The sequence below is a fragment of the Anthonomus grandis genome, chromosome 3, assembly GCF_022605725.1.
Source record: "Anthonomus grandis grandis chromosome 3, icAntGran1.3, whole genome shotgun sequence".
Classification (NCBI taxonomy): Eukaryota; Metazoa; Arthropoda; class Insecta; order Coleoptera; family Curculionidae; genus Anthonomus; species Anthonomus grandis.
The window spans coordinates 36,074,524-36,092,998 of NC_065548.1; the positions used below are offsets into that span (position 1 = coordinate 36,074,524).

Below are 18,475 nucleotides of genomic sequence, written 5' to 3' on the forward strand. Positions count from 1 at the left end.
ATTAAAACTCGTTGTATTCTATCACTTAAAAAAGATAAAATTAATTTAGTAGCTGTAGTATTAAAACCGAAATAATGTAAAATATTAATCAAAAGTTCATGATTTAGCATATCAAATGCTTTAGAGTAATCAAGCTGTATTAAAATCATTGCATCACCCCTGTCCAAACTGGCGACAACCTCATCAGTGACGTCAGTAAGAGCGGTAACACAGCTAAATCCCTTTCGAAATCCCGACTGTTTTTGTAATATAATATTCTTATCAGTAACATAGGCGGTAATTTGTTTTTCCATTACTTTTTCCAAGATTTTTGAAAGGGCTGGTAAAATTGAAATTGATCTAAGTTCGCCATAATTTAAGGGATTATTTTTTTTAGGAAGTGGCAAAATAAAAGCATTTTGGAAAGTACGAGTTTAACAAACAACTATTTATAATATGGGTAATAAAGGGTATTATAAATGGACAAAAAAGAATTATTAATGTTGTGTTTAAATTATCAGGCCCAAACGCCTTAGATTTAAGTTTAATAATTAAATTTGATACTAAATTTTCATCCACTGGTGTAAAAGAAAATAATGGTGGAAACTTCTGATTAGATTTATAGAAATTGAAGGTTTCTTTTGTCGGAGGAGTAATATTAGAAGTTAAATGACTGAACCAGTCGTTAAGTTCATCGACTTTTTTTAGATGTTCGGGAATTTGTCTAGATTTGTAATTTATTATATTCAGTTTATAAAGCTCCTTCCATTTGTCTCGAGTAGTGCAGTTTTGAAGTTTGTTATTTAAATAAGCCTTTTTTTCATTACGTACGGCGGTGGTGGTAAAATTTCTTATCTGCTTATAATTGTTCCAATGTTCCAAATTTCTTGTTTTTCGAAAGCGCATTAAAGCCCGATTTCTGTGTTGCTTCATTATTTTTATATTATCAGTCATCCATGGACAGTAAGGTCTGTTTTTACAAGTTTTAACAGTAAGAGGTGCGTGAATATCTAGTATATTAAGCATATGATTAGTAAGTATAGACACCTTTTCATCAATATCTTCAGTATCATAAATTTGATGCCAGGGTGCACCTTCTAGATCAATCTGAAAATTATCAAAGTTAATTCGTGTCAAAGGTCTGTAAGAAAACATATTGTTTTCCTTATTTAATTTATTTAGTTGTAGATTACAGTATGTTAAAAAATGATCCGATATATGTATATTTATAATACCAGAGTCAACTAAATTATCCGAATTATAGCATATTAGATCGAGGAGAGTTAACGAACCATTAGAGACTCTCGTTGGTTCAGAAATATACTGTTTTAAATCAAAAGTATCAAGAATCCCATTTAAGTCATCAACCCTACTGGACTCCAACTTAAGCATGTCTACGTTAAAGTCCCCAAAACATAAAATTTTATCACATAATGTGTTAAGATTTATTAAAGTGTCCTCAAACATTGACAAAAATTCACTATAATTTCCCCTTGGCGGCCTATAAATAACTCCAACTATAATTATTTCATTTTCAATCTTTACTTTAACCCATAAATGCTCGATTGCATCAGCACACTCGCGATATATAATTGAGTAATTCAGTGTGTTGTGGATATATAAACCAACCCCACCACCTCTAGTGTATCAATCTTGCCTTTCAAAGTTGTAGTTTTCAATGAAAGTAGCCTGATCGTCAATTCCCTGAAACAACCAGCTCTCCGTTATGCCAATAACACCGTAGTCCTGGCCCGCCATATGATTCTTAAGAATATCAAAGTTATTAAGAAGTGATCTGACATTAACATGAGCACACAACATAAATTCAACAAATTATAATATAAGTTATAAGGGAGTGGTAAGAAAAGGATCGGATGGGATATATAATATTAAAACAAAGGAAAGCCTCCTAGGACAAAAAAATAATCTAAAACCACTGTAGTGTAGTAAACGTTAATCCTACTTAAGTGCATCAAAACCAAACACTGACCAATCACAATAAACTAAACAATATCCAAATAATTTCTAGCCAAATTTATATTTTTCACAATTGTAGTTATTTTAATTGAGGCTTTTATATAAAACATTAAATTTATGTTTATTTAGTTAAATACAAAAATAAGTTTGTAGTAACAGAAAAAAAGAAGAAAAATTTTGTTATTTGCTAACATTACAAAATGAGAAAAAAATCCTAAGGGTTTAGTAATAGAGCAATAAATGACAGATAAATCAATAGGTGATTTTTTTTGAAATAACAAACGAAGGTAGAATAATAAAACTTATTTACTTAATAAAACCCTGTTTATGGTTAATTTATATCAACTTACTTAACTGTTATCAGCTAAGCATAATACGCAATGCTACCATTATCAATAAAAATGTACAAAACTCAGGTATTAACTACTTCTGCAAATAAACCCAATAGAAAAAAAAACATAAAAATAAAAAAAAGATATAATATATGAATAAAACATAAAAGTCACCTACTTGCACTGTTCACTTATTGTTATTAGGTCTCCTTCGTCATCAGCCCTATGTACTTCACCACCAGCCTTCACATACACAACTCCAAAATGACACCATGCACTTTTGCCCCAAACTTAGAAACTGCCGCACTAAGAAGTGTCAGTCTTGCCTTAGTTAAATCTTCTTTCACTACAACTCCCGAGTTTTTTAAACATTTTCGCTGTTTTAAGATTTGCAGCCGTTTGTTAATATCGCGGAATGAGACTAGTACTGCCGGCGGCTGATCCTCTCGCGATCGATTTTTGGCAAAAACTCGGTAGGAATTTTTTATGTCGGACGGAGCAATGTTTATATTCATTTTTTTGGTAAAGAAATTAGAAACTTGCGTGTTAATATTTTCGCCTTCTGTGTACTGAAGTCCAAATATTCGGATGTTTTTATTGCGAGAAAACTGTTCCTGGTCATCGAGTGCCTTGCGCAGGCGATTGTTTTCTTTTTTTATTTTGGAGACTTCGTCATTAAGGGTAGAAATATTTTCCTTAATTTCTTTAAATTTGTCATTAAACATATCTCGAACAGTTTCAACGACCGTTTGAGAGATAGTCTTTCGAAAATCGTCGCTAAGCTTCTCGTTTAATATTTCTGTAATTAAACACCTTAGTTGATCCAGTTCCGCCTTCTTGAACACCATCTTGACAGATGTCAGTTTAGGACGTTTATTACTTTTAGTTTAAATTGCTTTTTCTATGTTATTATGGCACTATTGGAGCAAACTGTAATAGCACTCACTGCTGCTCAACATTAGTCATTCACAGAACATGTAGAACCCTTATATTTATTACTACAAACTGACAAATTTAGTAAAAAATTCACGGCCAGTGCTTTGCGGGTACGCTACTCTATCAGCGCCATCTCACCAATATAAATTAAAACAACACGAATTAAAATCCAAACCAAAACAGATTACAGAGGCCACAGTTACAATGAAAAATACCAATTAATAAAAATTATAGACAATTTTTCGTGTCGGTTCTCTGGTTATAAATTAATATGAAGGAATTCAATTCATGTTAACAGGTATAGTGCCATGGGATATTACTGTGATCCCCCATTCTGCTTAGATGTTTTGGTCCATACAGGCCGTGGGGGATATATGTGGTCCGACAGACCAGAAATTACATGGGGCCATGTCGCATAGCACTGATGCGACAATTTAATGTAAAAGAAATGGCAGTGTAATACAAAGGTATTGGACAAAATAAAACATCAATTGGCTTTCATGTAAATATTATTTTAGTTCTTATAAACATGGTAACAAAAGTCCAATATTTTAATTTCTGAAAATTATTTTATTTTAAGTTTGAAACATGTAATTCGAAAAAGCATTGCAAACATAAGTGCTTTTGACATAAATTACATCTAAATTTAGTCTTAGGGGTCTTGTTTTTCGCAATTTTTGTCCTGATTTTTTAGAAACATTGGCATATTGGCACACTGGCTGCAAGATCTCTTTTTTTCAGTATCCTCAAGTATATGGCCGGTTTCCTGATTATCCACAGATGGGGTATCCTCATATTTTAGTAAGCCATTAATGACTTCTTCCCGGAATTTGGTGATTCATTTTATTCTGCGTTATTTGCTGATGGAGGATATAGGCATTTACAAGTCCCGAACCAACAACTAGCTCAATCGCTAGTTTATAATACCACTTTACCCCACGACGAAGGGAAGAATTGTAGGCTTTCATCTGGTCTGATATATCAATATAGGCTTTGTGTTTATTATATTCAATAATACTTCTTGGCTTTGTTTTTTCTCCTGATTTTTTCTTCTGAGTAACCATTTCCGGAATAAATTTTGTTGTCAACATGAGAACATCTCTTTGGTCTTTCCATTTCTCAATAAATATACCATTGTTACTCTCATTGGCAATATGATCCCCACATTTTAATTTTTTTTGAACCACAACTTTTGAATGGCTTTTTCGATTGCTGCGTAATGTGCCCAGAATATATGACTGTTTTTCTCGAGGTTTGGAGGCCAGTTCGACAGATGTATAGTAGTTATCCGCAACGATTGTGCATCCCTGGTTTAACAAATTATCTGTGAGTTTCAAGACAACATTGGAGGGTACTGACTGTCCTTGATTAGGTTCTTTTTCTTGCCCACAGTAGATTGAAAGATCGTAAAGATAACCATTTTCAAAACATAGTTTAAATAATTTTATGCCAAATTTGTGGCGCTTATCGCTAATATATTGTTTGAATTTCAGTCTGCCTTGAAAAGGTACAAGAGTCTCATCTATACAGATAAACTCGCCAGGGACAATTGGAGACTGAAAATTCTCCGGTAGTTTTGTAACAAGAGGTGTTATCTTGTACAATCTGTCACCATCAGGAACGGTTTCGTTGTTTGCAAGATGCCAAGTTTTTAACAACAGTTGAAAACGATTTCTAGGCATAATTTGTTTTATAAAGTTACAGTATATTTTGCTTGTTGACCGATATGAGGAAATTGAAGGTAATTGAACCAGACCGATCCACATGATACAGCCAATAAACTGTTCCATCTCCGAGCGGTCTGTGTTTTTCCAGCTTTGAATACGTGCGTTTCGTGATTGAACTTGGGCTTTTTGTTGTTCAGCGTGTATATTTGTTTCTCGAACAAATAAATTAAATATGTGTCAGTAATTATTAATTTATAAAATTCATATGGAGTTTGGTCATACAAATCATAAAGATGCGCTCGAATGCCAGGATTGGTGACTGTAAATAAAAAAATGTGGCTAGATTCTCCTGTTCTTTTTCGTAATGACTCATAGTACTGGAACTAAGATTTTACGCTTGCAACAGTTTTCTTTTTCTTACAAAAGTGCAACTACACGTTACAGGTCACACGCCTTGAAATATCACAAGCTATACTCCACAAAAACAACCAAAAAAGAAAATAACAATTGCCATTTCCCATAGTAACTTGCGACTACTATGGGAAACACAGCGAAGAACAGATGATACAGGTGTGCTTTCTAACGTCAAACTGAATCGAATTGGTTGTCTCTGATCGAATATCGAATGCGCGTCGCAATTACGCTTGGGTGACGGTCACCTTTGCCCCCCCACTGGCCAGAATATTGCGCGTTTGCTTTCAGGCAATGGGGGATAAACGTCTTCCGTCAAAAAAAAAAAATGAAAAATTCGACAAAAAAAATTAAAATTTATCATTTCAATAAAAAAAGCATGAATAATAGGATATTTACTAAAGTGGATTTAGTATATTAAATAAAATAATTTGGCCCCAGGGTACTACAATAATGCATTTCCGTTATGGCACTTTACGTGTTAAGAAATCACTTTTTTAAATTTCTAATTGAAGTATTTTGCCTGTAAAGTTATAAACCAATACTAAAATAGAATAATCTTTTAGATGTATGAGAAGCTAAAATCTAAAATTGTTGGACCTTCGCAGGCGCCAGAGAGCACGGAAAAGTAGTAGGCTGAATTGGCTGACTGGCAATAGTGAAACCATATAGTAGTTTTTTTGCTAAATAGACAATGTATATATTTATATTTGTGTGAAGAAGATTTTATTAAATTACATATTACAATATTTGATACTGGTTTAGTTTTAGTACCTGGGCTATTTATATAGCAAATAAAAATGCATTATCAAGAATAAGGTAAGTTTAATTTTTATTAGTTATTTAAAAACACTATAATATTCAGTGGTTCACAGTAGTAATTTAATAATTAATACTTAACTAGCTAAAATAAACTGCTATAAAGAAAAATAATTTAAATATAAATGAGTGCATCAAAAGTGGCTATCAAAACATTCCAATAGTTTACTTAATTACAAAAATATAAATTTATTGAACACTGCGATATTGGTAACTATTATCCTATTTTAAAAAGTATAATAATATATACACACTTAACTTACTTTAATTTTTGTTTCTAAATTGCATCATTAAAATATTTCATGTCTTAATACAACACACATTTTGTAATGATTGTTTTTTTTCTTATCATCTAATGCATTTAGAATAAAACAGAAGATGATTTACAGATTTTATGAGTACGTATTCATTCATGACCTTCCAAATCTGTCTAAAGACCTTAATATGTCAAAATCATATCCCGCCTAAGTACTAGAGATACTTTCTATTTAAAAAAGTTTAATTTTTGTCAAATGGTTGGTAAATGCTCAATTTTTGACTTTGATTGATTATTGTCTTGAAGTCTGCTGGGGCTTATTGATTTATTACTTAAGGGTAGTTGTGGTAATGACATGGGGCATCCATTATTAGAATTCTGTAAAAAAAAATTATACTCATTTCATATTTCATTTACAAGAAATATTATAGAAGCTTTAGTTTTTGAGGAGTTAAGATATATGTGCATGTATCTTTGATTTTTTATAAGCTTTTTTATATAAATTCCTATGCAACCGCCTCAAGACGCTAAAAATCAGCCAACATCCTTGATTTTGGAAGTGTTCAACTACTTAGTTCCTTTGTTCCTCTTTAGCTTAATAAACTTCGTACCCCATTTTTTGTTTTCAAGTTAGTTGGATGTATCAAACAAATAAATGAAATGTATGGACTACGTCAAATTATCATCACCTCTCAATGTCAAATCAACGACTCATCTAACTCCAATAATTGTCGATTCCTTAGAGGTTTCAAAAGCAATTGTTACAAGACAAAGATACCGCGTTTTCTTGATTTTGGGCCATTCTGTCTCAAGATATTTGAGATCTTAAGAGCCAATTATAGGCAGGACTTATATTTTCGGATAAGAATTGAAAAAAGAATGTTTTTCGAATAACGTTCTCTAGGATCATGGAAATCAATGTGAAACAGCGATTATTTAAATTACCAAGCCGTCTTCTCATAAAAAAAAACAAGTTTATTAAATTGGGTAGAGCTAAATCAAAATTATGGTTCCTTCTACCGATATGGGATTTAAATTACTTCATTAAAATCACTCTTAAGTAATTAAGTGATTTTCAATCGCAGTATTTGTACAAGCGCAAGTATTTCTTTATGTATTTCCTTCCAATTTATTAAAAAACTTACCCTTGACCGATTTCTAATTTTTTCCTCTTTGGCGTTACTAGCGTTACTTTCTATTTCGTCAATTTTAAAACTAAATTTTTCAAAATACTCGTGGTTCATCAACTCGGTACACGTCCATCTTTTAGAGGGATCCTTGTCCAGGCATTTCTGAAAGTTCAAAACCTTTAAGTCTTTAATCTATAGGATCATCATATGAATACCTTTAAGAAATCTATCACAAGTCCATTACACATGGGCAACTTCACTTCCAGTGGAATCAGCTGCTGGGGTTGCGGCAAAATAACCCCTTGAAAAAAATCATTACTTTTAAAGGCCTGCATGTGCCTTGGCAATAAATCGCCCACAGTACACCTGATTAAATAAAGTTGGTCTACGTCAGATTTTCCTGGCCAAAGGGCTTCTCCTTTTATAAGCTCCGCCATGACACAACCTAAAATATTTTAATTTCCATTTTAGAACAGGTGACGCTATTGCGACACGCGGTGTCCATTAAATAAATACAAATGTTTATTGGAAACATAATACACAATAGGTGGTTCTTGGTTTAATTATGCTTAGGCCTACAGATAATTTTAAAAATACCTATTGCCCAAATATCTACCGGCGTCCCATACTGAGTATCGCCAACAAGAAGTTCCGGTGATCTATACCATCTAGTTGCCACATAATCTGTATAATTCTCCCCTGGATCTAAAAATATATTATTTACGTTACCGTATAATTTAATGAGCGGTCACTTACTTAACATTCGAGCGAAGCCAAAATCGCATAGTTTCACCACGCCATTAGATGTAAGTAAAATATTCTCTGGCTTAATATCTCTATGAATACAACCATGTTGATGACAATACGATACGCCCTGAATAGTTTGCCAGACTATTTGTTTAGTTACCAATTCTGGAACGCCTCTAGGGTACTTTTCCAGTTCATTTAATACTGTTTTTTCGCAGTATTCTAGCACTAAATGTAATCTGCGCTTACGCCTAAACACTTCTAAGAGATTTACTAGATTTGGATGTTTCAAATTCTGAAAAGAAAATTTGTGTAAGAAATATTTTTTTACCCCAAAATCTGAAAACTGCTCGATGATCGCAATAATTGGTTTGCAGTTATTTAATGGGAGACGGCAGGTTACTACAAGGTTGTATGAGTTCCTCAGGTGTAATGGGGTCCTTGCTCTTTCTCATATACAGGGTGACAAATTAAAAACTTGAAATGGGCATGCATTAGGAACGAAAAACAGAATAAAAAATAGCTGAAGACATTTTTCTATAAAACGAAGGGGGAATAAAATATTATCTCACCTTTATCTTGGACAGGGTGAGATAGGCGCCTAAAAATTTAAAAAGGAAGGGAAGTCTAGTGATACATTTCCTTGAAGCTATTGAAAAATGCTTTCCCATGATACCATAGAAAGCCATATTTCAGAAAATTCGATTTATCAAGGAAAACATTAAATAAAAATACATTTTTAAAATTTTTTATTATTTAAATAAATGTTCAATGATTAAAATAATTCATTAGAATAATTCAAATGATTGACTACTTGTAAATATTACTTAAGTAATACTTGATTACTAGTATTATTATTTAAAGAACAGTTAATTTTCAGGTTCAGGTTAAACGAAGATTAGCACTTCTCATTAACAATAGTGTACAGGGTCATTCCTTATGTTTTCCCACCCCCTTTAACTTTTGTGGGCCAACCTGTATAAAAAAATTATAAATGTAAACATTGCAGGGTTTGGTATGTAGTTTTTGCGAAATATAGTGTTAAGTATACAGAGTGTTGTAAAAAGAGTAAAAAAGACAAAAGAGACATTTCTTAAATGGGACACCATATAGTTTATTTTTTTAAATAATAGGTCTTTTTATTTTTACGCGAGACTGGCAGCCATTGATGTGTTTTAACATTAGAAACTGGTTAAAATATAGTTTTTCAAAATCATTACTTTAAAAAGTATAAATTTTAATATCAGAATATATATAAATTAATGCAATAATTACAATACAAATAATTTTCTTTATAACATATGAATTCTTAATATACGATAACAGTTAAACTTGATAATTGCACTATTTGCCCACCATTTTGATTAATACGACTCTGAAAGTCCCTGTCTAACTTATAGATGGTATTGCGAATATAGTTTGAATCTTCCTAGTTAAGCTGGTTTATAAAATTTAAAATAATAGTCTTGAGTTCTTCGATATTTGTACTTTTTTATAAATACAATTTGTCCTTTAAAAACCCTCCACAAAAATGAATCCAAAGGTGTAAGTTCTGGACTATTTGGTGGTTAGTTTATGGTTTCTCGCCTACCTACTTATATTTTATACCTATTACTTTCATTGCATATGTATATTATAAATAATAATATATACATATTGTAATGAAATTCGGAAACACACTTTTATTGTCAACGTCAAAAACACTAACCTATGTGTCCCCTTGGTCTGAATGTATCTCTCTGGGTACACAAAATCGACAAATCCAGTTCTGGAACAGCACTTCAGCTACTGTCGTTGCTTCTTGGTTTGGAATCGGATAAACCTCGGGCCACTTACTAAAGTAATCCATAGCAACAAGAGCATATCGGTTTCCGGAGCTACTAGTAGGAAAGGGTCCTGCTACGTCTATGGCAATTCGTTCAAAGGGTGCACCAACAAGATACTGCATCATCTTTCCTCTTGTCCGGGTTCTTGGGCCCTTGCTTGACGAACACTGCTCACACTGTCGGCACCAGCGTTCAACATCTTGATGACTGTTCAGCCAGTAAAACCGTTCTCTCACTTTTGGTCAAGGTCTTACTAACTCCAAAATGTCCTCCGCCGACACCGCCATGAACAGCTTCAAGAACTTCCGAAATACGTTTTCGAGGAAGGACTGTCAGATATGTCTTTTCTTTTCCATCTACGCTCTCCCAGACTCTTTTTACCAATCCACCTTTTATAACCAATGAATTCCATTGAGATCAATAAGCTTTTAGTTCTGGAGATTTGTCAGAAATGTCTTTCCATTCTGGTTTTGAAATTTCTCGAGATTTCAGTTCGTAAATAAGACCAAATACTGGGTATTCACACTGATCTTGGATTAAACTAGCTACATCCTACTCTTTAGAACTGTGAAGGCCAATACAATTACAAGTAAATATCTCTGGATGCTGTTTTGATTCCTTTTTAAAACAATGTTGACATGTTTCAATACAGGGTCTTCTCGATAAAGCATTGACATTTTGGTGATATTCGCCTTTCCTATGTTCTATTGTAAAGTCATACTCTTGTAATCGTTGAAGCCACCTTGCTATTTGTCCTTTGGGGTTTTTAAACTGAAACAGCCATTTCAACGAAGCATGGTCAGTTCTAAGGATAAATCGTTGACCATACAAATATTTATGGAAATGTTCAATAGCTTTTACTGCTGCCAATAGCTCTCGTCTGGTGACACAATAGTTTCTTTCTGGTTTTGATAACGTTTTACTAAAATAAGCTATCACTTGCTCGCCATCTTCATATTTTTGTGATAGAACGGTCCCAATTCCAACATTACTTGCATGCAGAGAAGATTCTATCACTCCTTGTGTCCTCATTTCTTGAAGCATTGAGGAAACTTCTTGTTTAGCTATCGGAATTCTTCGAGGTGCTTGTTTAATCGGAGCATTGTCTCCAGTGTTAATTCGATGCTGCACCAAATCAGTTCTTCCCAGGTCATTATCGTGTAAGGAACACACATCTTGATTTTCTTCAAGAAGACGTCGCAATTTACTACACTGGTTCATGGTTAAATTGGCAGAAGATTCGTCAAATAGGTTTTGTAAACATACAGGAAAAGGTCTGTTTGAATAACGACTTCTATCAGCATTTTTCGTGACTGCCACTACTTCAGAGCATACGCCAATGTTCTCTCCTTGTTTCAGGTGTTGATCATATCCTTTTAAATTTACTATTCGAACTAAAACAGTAGATTTCTTCTGCGTAGATAACGTCTTGGCTGGAAAAATTCCTTGACCATATAGTTTGCAGTTTTCCATGGGCTCAATCAAAACAGTTTCTCCCTTTTTTCCTCCAGTTGTAGCATCAACCACCCACCTCTGAATTTCCTGGTATAGTAACATCCTTGAATAACTTAACGACTCTGGTATTTACTTTATCTCCATATAGGTGGTGCATAAAAATCTCTTCATTTTTCGTCGTCAATATCCGGTTATATACATCCATTTTAAACTGCTGAGCATTAATAACATCTAATCCTAATATGACATCATCCATGATTTCTGCTACTAGTACTGGCTGTTGGAATGTTGTTAAGCCAATGGTGACTGTAGCTTCATGGAATCCAAGAATCGGGATCCTTTTTCCATTTGCAGACTCCAGAATTAAATTGGGTGGTGCCGAAAGCCTACAGTGTGCTACGATGTTCGGCTTCACGATAGTATGACTTGATCCTGTATCCACTACCATCTCACATTCACGGCCGCATATTTTTCCCGGTACTATCAAGCTCTCTCCAGGATGTGGCAGCCGGTTTAGTCTTATACGTGGGGCTTGGTAGCACCCAGCCAGCTTAAAGTTGAAGTTTTCCTGATTCCTTGGATCTCTTAAAGGCTTGGGGCATTGACGTTTAAGGTGCCCCTCGTCATTGCAATTCCAGCATTGCAATGGTCTTTTAGGTTTTCTCGCTAATAATGATTCAATCTTCTTTAGGCGGTCTTCGAGATCACTTTCCGAAGTTCTGATTTGTCTTATTCGTGTCTGCCTTCTAGTTGCTTGAAAAGCTGTTTCATACTCTAGTCCATGGGCCAAAGCTTCTGATATACTTTTATGATAAGCCATCCTTAGAGCGTGGTTAGTATCTGGATCTCGAACTCCGTCAATAAAACATTTTATAGAAATTTGTTCTCGGTACTCTGTTGCGGCTGAAGGGTAAGCCAGATTTACTAATCGAGCAACATCGGCCTCAAACTGTTGGAGTCCTTCCTCGGGTTGTTGTCTTCCAGATATCAATTGAGCCTGGTACACTTGTTGTAGATGGGCTTCACCGTATCTCATCTCTAAGGTACGCACCAGTACGTCAAAATTGAGCTGATCCTCAGATGGCACCATTCTTAATATTTCTGTAGCTTCTCCTCTAAGGCTTAGCTTAAGATAAATTAAGGCTCCCCTAGCAGCGGCCCCAAATTGATTCAAATAGGTACTCCATGCTTCTTTGCCGTCGAATTTTGGTTGCTTTACTTCCATCATTGTTTGCATCGGGATAAAGAGGAGTCCGTTTTACTTTCATCTGTAGTTCTTCGATCTTTTTTTGTACTTGCCCCAATTCTTCTTCTACCGTTGCTTCAAAGTTAGTCATTAATTTTTTTCTGATTCTTCTCCAGATCTTCTTTAAGTTGTAAAACTTGTTCCTCTTGTTTTCTGTCTCGTTCCTCCTGCTCCTTTTTAAGATTATCTTTTAAATTAAGTAATTTATCTTTCATGGTTCGAATCAGGTCTTCATTTTCTTTCTTTAGGTCATCTTTCATGGTCCTTATCAGGTCTTCATTTTCCTTCTTCAGCTCAGATTTAATTGTCTTTAGTTAGTAAATCTTCCTGTTTCTTGTCTCGTTCTTCTTGTTCTTCCCTCTGTTTGCGGTTTCGTTCTTCTTGTTTGCGGTCTCGTTCTTCTTGTTTACGGTCTCGTTCTTCTTGTTCTACTTTTTGCTCGTCAAACTTCCTTAATAGCAGCTCCATCAATTTCTCGGTCTCCATCTTGGCCTGACTTCCTGTTAAAGGCATCCACTAAAATGAGCTTCCAAATATCCCACTTCTGATACCAATTGTAACGAAATTCGGGAACACACTTTTATTGCCAACGTCAAAAACACTAACCTAACTCGCCTTGACTGTCGTTTAATTGTTTCCAAGGTAAAAACTGACTAAACAATTAAAACTAAATGAATTGTCACGAAGCGCGTCCTTATTAAAACCCGATGGCACAGTTTCGAAATATTTAGAATTATTTTCATTGTTTTTGCCCAAAGAGATAATTTTAGGAGAATACTGACTGTTAAAGCAAGGAAGTATATAAATTCTAGAAAATTAAAACTACAGGGATTTATAATAATATAAACTAAATAACCTAAATTGGGGCTCTCAAACAAGATGAACTACTTAAAAACTAAACACTATAGATAAAAATAATAAACCAAACGTAAGTAGAACCCTAAAGAAACCCTACGAATCAACTTTAACTACAGAATACTAATAAAATTGTACAAAAACTAGGAGAATAATTAACGTATTTATATTTTCATAATAATATATATTAATAAGTATACCACATATTCAACCAACTTCTATTATTTAAAAAAATTATAACAGAAATCACATTATGTGGTGGAGCTCTATCTTGGTGCCGTATTATTTGGGTATATTGATGGATTGGAAACTCCTCTAAGAAAAGTTCTATTTCTGCATTTAAAACTTCCATATATCTCTTACCAGTTAAAGATCCCTCGTAAAAAATGAGATCAATAGCTTTACTAATACAATAATTTTTTTACTGTTTGGATACAATCGTCCATATTCCCTCTTCAACGATCTTGATAATATAAACGTAATATTTCGCATTTCTCTTCATCTGTATAACGCATTTTTATACGAGTATTATCACAATATACTCACAATAAAAAAATTGAGATTATAATGACAAAAATTGATTTCATATTATTGCTCTTTCTGTCAATGTAATTTTGTATATTTTTCAGTTTTTTAGCTACAAAACAACTGCAATAATATGCAGACTTGGGCATATTATACTCGTTTATAATGAAAGCCAGGCAACCAGATCATGAACTTTAAACTAAAATATTTAAAAAACGGCTGAACCAAATGTTAATAATATGATATAGTGTGTTCTGTTTAAGAAATGTTTATTTTGCTTTTTTTATTCTTTTTATAACACCGTATACATAACAATATATTTTGCAAAAACTTTATATCGGGTGGTGTGTCGCCGAGCGGAACATAGGAAATTGCATGTAAATTTTAAGGGGGTCAATTATTGGCTTCCCTGTACATTTAAAAAAAAATGTAAGAAAACTTTTTGAAGAGACCAATCTGGCAAACCCTCGTGCAAAGTTTAAAAAAATTTTAATAAGCGAATCTTGAATTATTTAATTAAATGTAATTGCAAAATTACCAAATTTTCGGTTCAGGTAAAACCAAACGGGCACCAGTAAAATGAATATTATCACTGACGTGAGGAAAAGTGTCAATAAATCAGAAAATTAATGTTTGAACTGGTATATTGGGAGCTGGAATTATCGACCCCAATTTAAATCGCGACATGTAAGCTGAAATGCAACAGAGATCTATCGAACCACAAGATTGTGCGGCAATTAGAAAATCAGAGTGACATACACGGACATTTATCTAGAAGAACGCTTACTACAAGTCCAACAGTATAGAGCACTTTCTCATTATATAGTACCCGTTAGGCAATGGTTGGATTATCATTATGGTAACCAGTGGATTGAAAGAAGAGGTCCTATTGCATGACGACCTAGATCGCCAGACCTAACACCTCTTGACTTCTTTTTATGGGGTCACCTAAAATCTGTGGTTTTTAAAACGTAACCTGAGTCATTATAGAGCAACTGCAACGTAGAATAGTTCAGAAAAGCCGTGTTATATCCAGAGGAATATTTGTAAATGTATGTGAAAAATTTGAAAGTAGGCTTTATTATTGTCTTCAAAATATCCGAAATCATTTTGAACATTTAACTTAATAATAACATGACATAACATGTTTGTTCCCTTCGTTTTATAGAAACTGTTTTCAGCGTTTTTTTATTCAGTTTTTCGTTCTTAAGATATGGTCATTTTAAGTTTTTACCAAGTATATATAAACGATATTCCCTTTACATATCATAACTACATATGCTGACGACCCCAGTTTTTTTTTAGTTAATGAAAAAAATTAAAAAGTTTTACAAAAAGAAAACCGAATGCATGAATGTTTTAAGTGAACGCTAACAAACTAAATCTGAACAGAGCTAAGAAAAATAATTTAATTCTTTCACTAAGGCTTCATGAGATTTTTCAAACTCTCAAGTAAAATTTTTGGGTGGTTCTTTAGATCCCAACTTGTCCTTGAAAATCATGTAAATATGTTGCTGTTTTTAGTTCATGTAAAAAATCATGGTATTAATCAAAAAAATGATTAGTAAATGCGTATCTGTAAAATTTAATTGGACCAAATTTGTATGCATTATTTTAAGAACAAGAGCCATATATTAACTTTAAACCAAGTGGCCGCTAATTTTTATTTTTACCTTTAAAAGTCTAATCTCACGCAAAGCGATTTTTCGTATCAGTGGATCCTCTTCGCTCTCGGTAAATTTTTTTATGGCGACAATTTCGCCAGTATCCCTATTCTTACATTTATACACCACCCCATAGCTTCCCTCGCCTATTTTACTAATTTTCTCATATCTCTCCATTACCTTAGAAGACGTTCTCGTCCTAAAAAATTAAAAGTCACAGAAATAAATTTCCAAATTAGTAAGCCACATTGTCCATGTACAATAATGAATATTTAAAAGAGCTTAAACGTGTTTTAGACATGCAAGGATAAAAGGTCATGATGGAAATTATAAGATAATGGAACACCGATCGAATATTGATTTTTGTGCGGGCATATTTTATCGTTACAGGTTCAATTTGCCCCTTTTCAGTTTTGTTGCATGTATTTTTAATGTTTCGTGGCGAAACCGTCATTAAAGGCAGCTTTGAACCTTGAACTTGGTTATAAAAATAAATATTAAAAAATATATTAGTTTTGTAGGTAATTTGTAGATCGATATATTACAAACGTAATAAGTTGTAGAACTAGGTTGATTATTTTATACCTAAATCAATATTAAATGGAATGTCACGAGCACATAAAATAAGCAGGAAATAATTTATTTTAAATTACTGTCATTCTAAAGAAAGAAAAGAAATTGGGATTTCTCAATATCGCGGGTAGTCAGCAGTTAAATTTAAACTTGCACAAATAAAGAAATATGTAAGAGACATTATAATCTCGATGCAGACAAATATATTACTGGCTATTGGCGAAAAAGTTTGTATCAATATCTATTATTTTTGACACCAAAAAAAGTTTTAAACTTGGGGCGGGGTACAATCTATTGTAGGATTTTTACCCATTCGTCACGTGTGAATTAAAACAATCGATGCATGAAAATAGTCAACTGATTTATTTACAAACTTCCATAACGACACGGATTTGTTCTGGAGATTGTAGCAATAGAAATAACAATCAATGATTTTCTTCAGACATTGACGTTGCGGAGTATAACATCACAACAGAACTTGCACGCCGCTAGACACATTTCTAATATGCCGCGAATCATCCTCAAGTCAAGGTTATCGAGTCCGAATGTGAGTTGCTAGGCTTCTCAGATCCTCGGCAATTCCTCCTTTAGAGAACACAAGGCGTCCGAAACGTCCTTATGGATTGCCCTCTCCTGTGACTCTTTGGTAACCAGGTAGATAATCTTTTTATCACTCTCTTCATCGGCTATCTTGAGGGCTTGCGTGATTCTGGAGTCAGACCAACGCAGCTCTTTCATTTTTGCTCTTGAATTTTTTCCGAACTTTCTACGGAAAACCTCAGCTATTCCTCCAGACATTTGTAAATCCTTAGCCACACAATGTGCCAAAGCATACTCGGCTGGAGTAGTAAACAGGTCGTTAGTGCAGCACAGATCACTCCGTACCGACTCTTCCGGTGATTAGAATGATGAACCATTAATTCATCGAATGTCAAATCTGGTACTGATTATAACTGCCGTCTTGGTTTCCATAATAAGGAACCAGTTGTTTGAAGTGCTCGAGCTTTACCTCTCGGCATTGATGGCTTCCAGAACCTTGTATGGCCCATAGTTTTCCAAGATGTTTCGGTGACAAACCCTTCTTCCTCTTAGGGCCATAAAGCCAAACCAAGTCACTGTTGCTGTACCTATGTTATTTGGCATTGACATCATATGCGTCCTTCATTCGATCGCTGGCATCTTGAATAAAAATGCACACTTCATTATAAATGAGTCCCATTCTCCTACGCCAGGTAGAAGAATGGTCTTGAATACATCTCAATTATGTCTTCATTGGTCGTCGATGTCATTGAGACGTAGACTATCGTCTCCAAGACGTCACTTTAAGCACGTCAGGAAGACGTCATACAAAGTCGTCGGAAGAACGTCATTTTAAGACCAATTTGAGACTTTACACTATTTCTGCTTTATGCCTATTCATATAACTCTCCAGACGGATAATATTAGGTCTTGTTTTCGTCATATGTCTATTCTATAGACTATAAGATGTCAACGACAATTGTTTTGAGGTCTAATTTTTACAATGACTTACATGACAAATATACATCAGTTTACAAGCATATTGAAATTTGAACTAACTGAATTGTTGTCTACATAAATAAATTAAATTACTACCAGATCCTTGTCCGTACGATGGCGCTGCAGTGCATCTAACCGATTTACGTCGTCGCTGGCCTAAATCGGCTGTTGAAGCGCTGCTTGTGTCTCTAGCGCGGTCGTGTCGGGTTCTCACGAGTCGATTTACGTTGAACGATTTTTGTTGATCAATTAAAATCGAATAAAAATCCCCGTGTGAACCGATAATTCAAATTTTGTTCAACGACAAAAATCGCTTCCACAAAAGTTCGGCCTATTTGAACATTTATCGTTCAAATATGAGTCATGATGCGATTTTTATGAATGAAATATAATAATAATAATATAATATATTATATATTATTATTATTATTATATACAATAATAATAATATGAATCGACTGGTCTGAATTATTTGTCGGTCAAGTCGCCGGTATAGTTTATGTTGAAAATAGTTCTTTATTTTGTGTGTCAGTTATTGGTAGGGCTTTTGTTTTCCTTT

The 18,475-nt window shown here is 33.9% G+C and overlaps 1 protein-coding gene across 3 annotated transcripts in view; it reads right to left on the reverse strand.

The window, feature by feature from the left end:
• Window positions 1-6,256: 6,256 nt before the first annotated feature.
• Window positions 6,257-18,475, reverse strand: part of LOC126734471 (cyclin-dependent kinase-like 4) — a 102,053-nt gene continuing 89,834 nt past the window's right edge. For all 3 annotated transcript variants that reach the window (XM_050438118.1, XM_050438120.1, XM_050438119.1), the window contains 6 exons: window positions 15,835-16,024; window positions 8,264-8,549; window positions 8,105-8,212; window positions 7,723-7,952; window positions 7,523-7,669; window positions 6,257-6,755 (listed from right to left, as the gene is read on the reverse strand). In XM_050438118.1, coding sequence (XP_050294075.1) covers window positions 6,630-6,755; window positions 7,523-7,669; window positions 7,723-7,952; window positions 8,105-8,212; window positions 8,264-8,549; window positions 15,835-16,024 — 1,087 coding nt within the window. In that variant the 3' untranslated portion in view covers window positions 6,257-6,629. The remainder of the gene's footprint in view (window positions 6,756-7,522; window positions 7,670-7,722; window positions 7,953-8,104; window positions 8,213-8,263; window positions 8,550-15,834; window positions 16,025-18,475) is intronic.